The 11,136-nt window shown below is 45.5% G+C and overlaps 1 protein-coding gene across 3 annotated transcripts; it reads left to right on the top strand.

Annotated features, from left to right (window-relative positions):
- The first annotated feature begins 1,645 nt into the window (after positions 1-1,645).
- On the top strand, positions 1,646-10,365 carry LOC123078656 (mitogen-activated protein kinase 16). Of its 3 annotated transcripts, none has more exons than XR_006437592.1 (10): positions 1,646-2,116; positions 2,196-2,732; positions 2,845-2,904; positions 3,134-3,283; positions 7,271-7,426; positions 7,518-7,655; positions 7,731-7,797; positions 8,405-8,506; positions 8,822-9,023; positions 9,987-10,365. XR_006437592.1 is itself a non-coding variant. In XM_044501240.1 (10 exons), the coding sequence occupies exons 1-10, from the start codon at positions 2,105-2,107 to the stop codon at positions 10,020-10,022; spliced, it is 1,467 nt and encodes a 488-aa protein (XP_044357175.1). In that variant the 5' UTR covers positions 1,648-2,104; the 3' UTR covers positions 10,023-10,365. The 3 variants fall into 3 exon arrangements, 2 of the variants coding, with proteins under 2 accessions (XP_044357176.1, XP_044357175.1); XM_044501240.1 differs by having other exon boundaries at positions 1,648-2,116; positions 7,724-7,797; XM_044501241.1 differs by having other exon boundaries at positions 8,822-10,365.
- Positions 10,366-11,136: the final 771 nt, after the last annotated feature.

The raw sequence follows: 11,136 nt of genomic DNA, 5'->3' as shown, positions 1-11,136 counted from the left end.
GCCGTCCGCGACAACGATGACGCCCGAGGGTGCTGTTTCTCTTCCTGGAGACGTCATTCGGGTCCGCCCCACCTTTTCCCACTCCACGGTTTCTCGGGTGGAAACCCTAGGGCGGCGACGGTGCTCATGGCGTCGTGTCCTTCTTGAAGGTGTCGTCGAGAGAGCTAAGTGGTCGTGGGCACGACTCGTGTTCGTGGGCAGCTGCAGTTGGCGTGCCCCTCTTCCTTCAGGAGGCATCTACTTCGGGGGAAACTCTGGATCTGGGTCTCCTAGATCGGATGATGACAAAAACTATGATGTCGTTCTCCCTCTTGAGGGCATCGTTTTGGAGCATGTGCTGATTGGAAGGGCCCAGAGGCGGAGCGGGGTTTCATCTTCCGCATCAATGACGGCGGGTCTCGGCGGCGTGGCGCAGTGGAGGCTCAGCGTCCAATGCGGGTTGACGGACTCGCGTAGGAGGGCGACGCTATCTGGCGTCGTGGTGGCGTCGATGACAGAGAGGCCTGGTAAGGTCGATGCATCAGTTCCGCTCTGAGGATGGATCATGGAAGATGGGGGTGACGACCCTTGTAGTGTGCGGTGCTCACTGGGAGTGTGTCGGACCAGTGCGTGACCCAGTCTAGGTAGTGGCTTGGATGGGGCATCCGGCTTTAGATGCTAGGCTTTGGTGCGATGTTTGTTTGGTATTAGGCTCGGGCATTCGGTACCTCTTCATCAAGGGATAGGAATAACAACAGGCGTTACCAAGACGGCGACTTGAGACTTATTGATGTATTACCTTGTAAGGTCTTTGGGACTAATTAATAATATGGCTGCATGCATCATCCAGATGCAGAGGCCGGGGGTACATCCTCCTTTTCAAAAAAATATTTTCTCTAGGTGTAGGATTTGCTTTCCCTGTCGCCAGTGTGAAGTTCAAAGCCAAAGCATGAATAGCCGATGCCTATCGCAGTGGTCTGAACGATCTCACCTCGAACATGTTGTCTCCGCTGCCACCAAATGAACCAACTCGTCGTAGCAATTAACCGTGGGAGTTTTATCGAATCGTCATAGATGTGTTGCGTGGAAGAATCACACCAGAGAAGTTCCAACACACTGGACCCTGAGCGGTCAACAAGCGACACATCCTTCACCATCTTCCCGATCCCAAACGCAGTCCAAACTGCCATTGCTCTCTCGCACATAAACAAGGTGTGCTTGATATCCTCCGCTGCCGCTTGGCATATTGGACACCAAGAAATACTTTCGATGTGATGATTTGCTAGAATGCAAAAACATATGTAGGCATCTTCATAGGAAAATTTTATCTTTTTCGGTTGTTTCAAACTCTAAATTTTTCTTCCATGCCAGTTGGGGTCGAGAACCACCATAGCGACTCGTAGTTTTATCATCATATATGTCATCCATTTCTTATAATAGGCGGTTTGTACTGCGAACATTCGTCAGATGTCTTGCAACATAGTATGTTTGATGGTATAAATGGAATCTGCAAAATGCGCTTATATAGTTAACATTGGACTTTGATACTGTTTGCTGGTACTGTACCAAAGTACGTTGAACTAATCCAGAGCGTCAATTTTGTATCCAGCGGCCGAAAAGGAGCAAATGTCTTTTTTAGGAAAAGGAGCAAAGTTAGATGTACTGTTCACGTGTGACTTCACCACAGCAAGTCGGAGAATCTGGTTTGACTCTCCCTCGCCGGCGGCCGGCGCCGTGCTCCCGCAGCGGCGCAGCCCCCGTGTCCAACTCCAACATCTACGCCCCGTCGAGTCACGTGCCGTGCCCGCACGAGCACCTGCCCCTTATCCCTGGCCGCGCTCCGCGCTACCGCGGCGATCGGGCGTCCACTGCCCAGTCGCGCACCTTCCCTCGCCGTACGAATATGGCCCCTATTCCCGCTCCTATCGCGCGCCTCCCCCTCTTCCCTCGCCGTGTCCACACCCCCCCTCCCTCATCCCCGACCATCAGTACCGGCGGAGGCACGACACACCGCGCGCACGAGGACGCCGCAGCGGATCGGAGGAGTGGATCTGGGGGGAAGGGAGACGGCGCGGGGTAGCAGCACATCACTCCGGAGCACGGGGCGACTGGCGCGGCGGGCGCCATGGCTAAAAAGGCGCGGCATGTGAACCACCCTACATTTTGTGCTTCGCTTGATGCGTATCCGTTTGCGGGATTGACTCATACGCTTCCAGGGCACGGATAAGGGGGCGTTCTTCACGGAGTACGGCGAGGCGACCCGGTACCAGGTCGGCGAAGTGGTCGGCAAAGGCAGCTACGGCGTTGTGGCGTCTGCCGTCGACACCCACACCGGCGAGCCCGTCGCCATCAAAAAGATCGACGACGTCTTCGAGCATGTCGCCGACGCCACCCGCATTCTCCGCGAGATCAAGCTGCTCCGCCTTCTGCGCCATCCAGACATCGTCCAGATCAAGCACATCATGCTCCCGCCGTCGCGCCGCGAGTTCCGTGACATCTACATTATCTTCGAGCTCATGGAGTCCGACCTCCACCAGGTCATCAAGGCCAACGACGACCTCAGCCCGGAGAACCATCAGTTCTTTTTCTACCAGCTGCTTCGTGGGATGAAGTACATACACGCTGCCAATGTCTTCCACCGGGACCTCAAGCCCAAGAACATTCTAGCCAATGCAGATTGCAAGCTCAAGATTTGCGACTTCGGCCTTGCTCGGGTTTCCTTCAACGACACCCCTTCTGCGATATTCTGGACGGTAGGTACTTCGCTCTAATGAAAGCTTAGCACAGATTATGTGTAGTAGAGTATTATGTAAGCAGACAGCCAAAATTTAGACTTTTATGCTCGCCTGGTCATTTTTATCCCAGGATTATGTAGCAACAAGGTGGTATCGTGCTCCAGAATTATGTGGCTCCTTCTTTTCAAAGGTGAGAAACTTTATCTCGATAAAATTTGACCTTAACCAAATCAGAGACCGTGAATCCGTGATAATTCATCTGTGAGCATCAGTATCCTCGTCGATGTTGTCTAGTTTGTTTATAAATCCGAGTTTTCTTGTACACTTGATTGTTGGCATTTGACACCATGTTGATGCACATGTTACCACATTGGATAATTCGGGTTTCACTGTACTGAACTTAGTATTTCCTTTTGCAGTATACTCCTGCAATTGATATTTGGAGCATAGGATGTATATTTGCCGAAATGCTTACAGGGAGGCCGCTCTTTCCTGGCAAAAATGTGGTACATCAATTGGATCTCATGACTGATCTACTCGGCACTCCTTCGGCAGAATCTATTTCTAGGGTGAGTTCACTTCCCTGCTTCTAAAATAAATAAATCAGTTAGAGACTTATCTCGTGTGTGATTTATTTACCAACTCTTTGTGCTTGTGGTTACCATTTCCTTTATCAAGATGAAATATTCCTGCTATAATTGGACCTGCCGTTTAATACATACTTGTAAGACTAATTCTTACATTATGTCTGAAAAGTAAGGAACTGCCTAGAACGCAAAAGGCCTGATTATTTTCATAGGGGCAGTCGATTTTGTTGAACCACTGGATTTAGATCCAATAGTTCGCTGTACTTCTGCAACCTCCAGACTCTGTCTTCCTTCTTTCTCCTTTATCCCCGCCCTAAACCCTCTGCCAAGGTATCCCCTGCACGTCGGCAGCTTCCCTACCTCGCGGTCCACTGTATTCTCTTAACCTTTGGCTTGGGTTTCCAGCGGCTTCCACGAAACCAACAACCCGAACCCCCTAACCACTTCGGCAAGGTCTCCTGCCTCGGCCACACAGCCTTAACCACTCCTGTGTCGCCGGTGGCTCTGCATCAAAATCCACCGGTGCGCGAGGCTGACATGTCACATGACTGCATTTCAAAGAACTACCCGACAGCAAAAGGATAAAATTCATGCTTCATTTAATTTGTGTTTATCATAAGAAACTTCCAAGTGATGTTTTGGTTGAATAATTCACTACCTGAAAAGGCATCTGGTCTTAGACAGTCCCACACTCCCAGTGATCATATATTTGCTTGATTTGTATACTATGTAATCCTTAATTTCTGGAAAGGGCACACGAGGTATCTGGTCCGTTGTGCTAAAAAATATGGACGATAATTGATCTAACAATGATTCTTTACAAACAACTAAGCTGAGGGAGTTATCTTTTGAATATTATTCTTACAGAAAATAACTGTGGTTGTAAACCTTTTTTTTGGACGCAAGGCATTCAGAGTAATATTTTGGTCAAATAATTCACTACCTGAACAGGCATGTTGTCTCAGACAGTTCTGCACTCCCAGTGACCATATATTTGCTTGATCTGTGTAGTTTGTATTCCTTAATTTCTGGAAAGGGCAAACACGATATCTGGTCCATTGTGCTAAAAAAATATGGACGGCAATTGATATTTAACAATGATTCATGACAAGCAAATAAGCTTGCTCCATCTAAGGCTGAGGGATTTATCTTTTGAACATTGTTCTTATGGAAATAACTGTGGCGGTAACCCTTTTTTCTGGACAAAAGGCCTTTCGCCCTCCTTTATAGATAAAGCCACAAATGGCTATAAGCACAAAAGTTCCACAAATACTCATGATTCCATAAAGAAGTTGCATACACGCTTACAGCACAAACACTCGCGCAACAAAACACCCCAGCCACCTCTGAGATAGCAAAAAAGGGCGACACCTGAAGTTTCCTCAATGTCCTCCTTTGATGATGGCATCATGAGCTGCAAACAAAATGATCATTTTGAAAAAACAATTAGATGGATGGTTGGGTGTGTGGAGGATCGGCGCCTATGGCCTTTGGGTGCAGCCATTGGGAGATGATAGAACAGGATACATTCAACCGATTTTTTATGGCAGTCCAGTAATAGGTTATGTCTGAGTCATGTAATCGTGTTATTGGCCAGGCGACACTTAAAGTTTCCTCGATGTCCTCCTGTGATGATGGCATCACGGGCTGCAGACAAAAATGATCATTTTGAACAAACAATTAGATGAATGTTTGGGTGTGTGGAGGATCGGCGCCTGTGGCCTTTGGGTACAACCATTGGGAGAATGATAGAACGGGATACATTTCAACCGATTTTGGATGGCGGTCCAGTAATAGGTTATGTGTGAGTCATTAATCCCTGTTATTGGCCAGTTGTGGTTGGGCCTTGTTTTCACTTGTTAAACTTTTTAGATGTTGGTCACGGTACTTTAATTAAGATGGTTGTGTGCATGGTATGATGCAAATCTACATATGCGACCTTAAATCCCCTGGATATGATTGAGAAACTCGCACGAAGCACCTTGCGTCTTTGAATTCCTCAGAGTGCACAGGTCCCATTGGACAGGCCGTGGCGCTTGAGAATCTGGTCACTCGGAGGCAAGCAGCCATGGATCAACTGCCAAAGGAAGATTTTGATCTTGGGCAGGAGAGACACCCCAAAGGATGATTTTGACCTTGAGCAGGAGAGCCACCCGCCAAACATCCCGAATTTGAATCACCGCGGCCCCCTGGCACAACACAGTTTACATTGAAGCGATTTGACCGAAAAACACCCTGATATTAAGACCCAGGAAATTTCATGGGCGCCCTCGGACAGGTTGAAAGAATTCACTTCTTGCCTCAGATATTACGATTCTACTAATTCTGCCTACCCAAATGACCAAAGAATGGAGAGCCCCCTCGGAGCATGCGTGGTCAATGGTGATCGAAGGATCCTCACAAGAGGCAAAAAAAAAAAAAACAAGGGGGGGGGGTGTCCGTATTTGAGGAGCCCCCTGCTCCAGCCACCAATCCGACCAGAACATAGTGGCTTCTCCGGTACCCACACGATGTTTGGAGCCCAGCGGAAAGGACCCTTTAATCTGTTGAAGGCTGATCTAGAGCTGGGATCCCTTGCGTGTGAGTCCCAAGAGCAGTGCCGCAAATCAGCTCAGGCCTCGGAGCCCCTGCTCATTTTGGCCAAGTTTCCTAAGCTGTTTCATCATTAGGCCGATGTTCATCAACTTCATATGCAAATTTCCCAGACCCCCAAGTCCTTGGGTTTACACACGTCAGCCCATTTGACCATGTGGTATTTACGCTTGCTCTCAGTTCCTTCCCAAAAGAACCTGTACCGTTGTGAATCCATAGCAATGTGGATGCTGCCGGGAGCAGGTACATCCCAATGATAGATAGGCAGATGGAGGGCAACTTTCCAGGTAGATAGTTGCGCTGAGGGGATACTCGATAACCAGTGCGGTTCGGTAGCATATGTAATTGGGAGAATCACCGACAAGGCTCGCTGCTGGAAGGAGGCAGGGCTATCCCTCCTAAAGACTATTTGAGCCACCCTGATCTGGTTCAATGGTATGTAGTAATGTAATCTAGCTGGCTTTGTTATTACTCCCGGGCACCAGCACCGACCCAATTTGTAACAATACTGTTATGTTTCTTGTCCTTCATTAATGAAATATGCAGCATCCTGCTGTCTCTTCGTAAAAAATGATAGATAGGTAGGAGTTGGTCCGGATCAGTTTTCTCCGAAGGACATAAACTTCCCTTTCCAAGGCTCCACCCTGTTGCAACTTGTACTAAGAATGCATTACAGTTTCAGAAGCCAAATATATCGATCAATAATCTGAACATCTCTTTTTCCTGAAAAACTAGCATACTTTGCCATTCAATTAAGAATAGCAATAATACACAAGAGGCAGTTTATCAAAGGAACCTAGCAGAAAATGCTGACCCTTCATTTGTACTATTTTTCTGTCAGAGACCTTTAGATAAATTTACTGCTATATTTTATAGCATGTTAATCAACCTGCTTAGCTAACAATATGACTGTTTATTTGAGCTTCCATCTTATAAATCCCTCTCCCCTTCAGCTTGTTTTGGAACATCTAATTTGTGGCCTAGGTTTTACCAAAGTATCTAGCCGCAAAGAAATTTAAATGTGTTTGGCCTATTTTTAAATTTCACAAACCGCTAAGATGAACCTGAAGCTTGGCCAAACAGATCCAAAGTTTGGACTAATTCATGGATCTACAGATAATTCGTTCTGCTGTTCCAAGTGTATATTGCATTTGCATTCTGAAACTTTTGGATAATGCTTCAGTCTTTGGTTAATTGTACTAGTATGATTTTTGTGATTATCTTCACCTTGAGATAATCTTTCATAATAAAAATATTGAAACAAAGGAACAATACGGATAGTGATTAATATTTGTTCGCTAAGTTCTTTTCTAAGTGATAAATCATGTTCAGAAATGTTTCTTAAACTCTATCTGCTGCCTATTTGTACTCATGTAGATTCGAAACGAAAAAGCTCGGCGATATTTGGGAAACATGAAAAAAAAGCATCCAATACCTTTTTCTCAGAAGTTTCCCGGTGTAGACCCCATGGCACTCCATTTGCTTGAGCGTCTTCTTGCTTTTGATCCCACAGATCGGCCAACCGCTGCAGAGGTAGGAAATATGATCGACAAGAATGTTAGCTCAAAAAGGCCGATTCTTTTGTTATATATTCAATACTGATATGATATCAATGTAATTCAAGGCCTTGGCAGACCCATACTTTACTGGATTGGCAAATTCTGAGCTCGAACCCACAACGCAACCCATCTCGAGACTTGAGTTTGAGTTTGAGAGAAGGAAGCTGGCCAGAGAGGATGTACGTGAATTAATTTACAGAGAGGTAATGTCAGTCAATTGTACGCTGGGGATTATGGTAGTAGTCTTTACTAATGCATGAAGTATCTCTAGATTTTAGAGTACCATCCTCAGATGTTGCATGAGTATCTTCGTGGTGGAGATCAGGCAAACTTTCTATACCCAAGGTGAGTTTGGAAAAAAATGCTTTGATCCACCATTTCTTTTTACAAGAAGAAATATATACATGTGTTATCTATGTAATGTTTTGTTCCGTTAGCAAAGTTTGCTTTTGACAATGATAGGCATATGTTTCAGTAGGTGTTATTCGTTGAACTTTTTGCATGCTACAACTTGAGTGGAGGTGAGAAAGAAAAGCATACCGGTGCACATTATGATCCTACGAGCAATGTGTAGCTTAAAATATTATTTTGGTAATCATTGAATATCATTATCAAGCAACATATGTTGAAGCTGTTTAACGTAATCAGTTGCGATGTGCTAATGACGTTTATCATATGTTAAACGATGGTCCCTTTGGATTTTGATGTACTCCCTCCGTCCCATAATATAAGAGCGTTTTTCACACTAGTGTAGTATAAAAAAAGCTCTTATATTATGGGACGGAGGGAGTACAATCCTTTCATTGTGAAAATAAGCTTTTCATTTCCCTAAAAAAAAATTATGCTATTGTAAACCTTATTCGAATATGCCAAACAAGAAACACCATTTCTTTAACCACAGTTATGATTGGTTAAGATATTGCCAGTATACTGACTGATATATTATTGCCAGTGGGGTGGATCGTTTCAAGAGGCAATTTGTTCATCTCGAAGAAATCGGTGCTAAGGGTGAAAAGACTAGCCCGCAGCTGCGGCAGCATGCTTCCTTACCAAGGCAATACCTTTTTTTTACTGAAGAAAAGCATTATAGTTTACTAAGCTGGAGGTGTTTTTTTTTTCATGTCATTAGAGTGAAATAGGATAATTCATTGATTTAAATTCTGCTGCATGAAGCAGAGTTCTGTATCTCTGCCATATGAGGTGGATCATGCAAAACTCATTTGAGTTTCTATAATCATTTTACAAAGAATGAGCAATATAAACAACACAAAGGGTGTGGCGTCGTTCCTCTTAGGTCTCTATAATAATAACTCATTGCCTGCATGCCTGTGATCTCTCTTGAACTAATATATCCTCTATCTTATCTCAGGGAAAGAGTTATCGGCAGCAGTGATGAGCCTGAAAAGCCAAATGCAGATTACTGTATAAAATTGCATGTAGGTGAGGTACCAGGTCACACATCGGTGACAGATGGCCTTAACAAGCCACTGTTGAACACTCGAAACTTCTTGAAGAGCGAAAGCATCGGTGCCTCCAAGTGCATCGTCGTCAAAGAAAAGCGAGAAAAAGATGTAAGTGCTGCGACAACATTACCTCCCTAATACTATTAATAAAACCAAATATGTTGAGTTGACCTTTTTTCTGTTAATAACCAAAATGGATCAATGTTGAAAGTTGACGCCAGATTTTTAGCGACGATCAGATTTGCCATGCGAAAACAGATACAATTGCGTACAAGGATTTGCCATTGTTCTACAGTGCAAATTGCCATGTAGCGTAAGAAAATCACAGAAAAATTGCCTTGGTGCAGTGATTAATTGCCATGTGTTCGATCGGGATCCGACATACCTGAGGACGTCAGATTTTTAATACTATAAATCTAACGTCAGATTTATATTGAGAAAGTTCTTGTCTAGATTTAAAGGCTCGGTTGTCTATGCAAATGCGATATAGAACCCGATATGATGTTGTGCTGCTTTTAAGTCAAGAGTTAAAGGCTCAGATTGTCTACCACTCCCTTCATTCCATAATTCTTGTCGTGGTTTTAGTTCAAATTTGAACTTAAACCACGATTAGAATTATGGGACGGAGGGAGTAATTCCTAAATAACATGGTATGGTAAAAAAGCTGTGTGATATGTGATTCGTATTTCCGAAATGAGCCAACATTGAGTCACAGAGTACGGAATAGTTCCAGTGTCAATGTAGGTTGAGAAACTGATAAAAAATGCTTGAGTCTATTAAAGCTGAAAGCTCATTATGTATTAATAAGTTAAACTTTTGTGCATGTTGGTTGGATTTCTGTTTCCCAGAACAAACTGACGTGGAGGGTAGGCAGTATACCTCTCTACAAGGGGTCCAGTTGTACCCTAGCAGCTTTCAGAACATGCCTTATAAGTCCTTGGAATCCATTAATTCACATTGAGTGAACACATTGAAGTTCCACGCTACGAGTTGATTCTCTGATGTAATGGCCCCTCTAACTTGGATAACGTTGCTATCAATCAAATTGTGTGTGCTCGTTTGTTTTTGCAGGAGGAATCTATGTCTGACTATATGCATGAAGCATGAAGAACATCTGATGAGGAACCGAAAAGGACTGCTCAACTCAAAAGTTTGTGATGATACAGGGGAGACAGAAGCACGTCCGATCCATGGGGGCTTCACTTCAGAATCCCGAGCACACGAATCAGATCGATGAACCACACTGATGCCGGTGCCGGATAGTCATCTCATTGGTTAGCAGAGCATAGGATTTATTTCAATTTTTTTGGGCGCAACTTTGATCGATGCTCCCATTCATGTAACTGGTAGAGTTTAGAATGTAACCAACAGAGTGTAGAATGTAACCAGCATATACTGGAGTAGAGTACATGACTCGACTTCTTATTACTCGTGCAATGCTTTCTTACTACGTGACTTATTCTCCTCGTTTCTGCCCGTCCTAGTAGGTACTCTCTCCATAAAGAAATATAAATGTTTATAAATAACTAAGGACATTTTCAACACCGACCCGCAAATTGCCCTCATACGTCTCGACTGTGAAAACTATCCAACGCGGGCTTGTATTGGTCCGTAGGACGGTCTGAAAACATTTTCTTCCGCAAACCGGAGACAAACGTGGGGTTTGTTTTACGGGAGTCCGGGTCGCTGTCACGCCCACTTCTGACCGCCCTGACCCACCTAAACCCCCTACACCCTCCCACGCGCGCGTTTTCGCCCGGCGCCAGTGCTGCTGCATAAAGACGGCTCAGGACGGACGCGACCTCTCACTGCCTCCTTCACTGAAGCGGCGCGCTTGCGCGCCGGCCGAGGGCGCCGCCCGCTGCATGCCCGGCTGAACACGCCTCCATTAAACCCGTGAGGAAGCCGAGAAACATACTCCGGCCACACGTCATTTCACGAGCGGGCCGGCATTAAACACAACGTCGAGCAAGCTCCTTCCGTCCGCCCGCTATTTAATGGTGGCCAGAAGCTGGGCAAGAATCGCACCACTTCGCCATTCCACATCCTCCTTTCACCATTTTCTTCACCCTTTCGATGGCATCCGACAAGCAGGAAGAGCAGTTCTCCGGCATAAAAGCCGGCGGGTGGCCCGCCGAGCCCGTCGGATACGAGTGAGACGACTCGCTGCTCCACCTCCCTCGCCGAGCCCGACGGAGCAAGTTGCCACCCCAAGCCGACG

The sequence above is a fragment of the Triticum aestivum genome, chromosome 3D (genome assembly GCF_018294505.1).
Source record: "Triticum aestivum cultivar Chinese Spring chromosome 3D, IWGSC CS RefSeq v2.1, whole genome shotgun sequence".
Taxonomy (NCBI): Eukaryota; Viridiplantae; Streptophyta; class Magnoliopsida; order Poales; family Poaceae; genus Triticum; species Triticum aestivum.
The sequence above is the reverse complement of the archived record's forward strand: the minus strand, read 5'-3'. Positions and strand labels throughout refer to the sequence as shown.

Excerpts from the sequence above, each read along its gene's own strand:
- LOC123078656 (XM_044501240.1), top strand. Across the intron at positions 7,798-8,404 it reads GCAAACTTTCTATACCCAAG|TGGGGTGGATCGTTTCAAGA; the intron begins GTGAGTTTGGAA and ends TATTATTGCCAG. Across the intron at positions 8,507-8,821 it reads CAGCATGCTTCCTTACCAAG|GGAAAGAGTTATCGGCAGCA; the intron begins GCAATACCTTTT and ends ATCTTATCTCAG.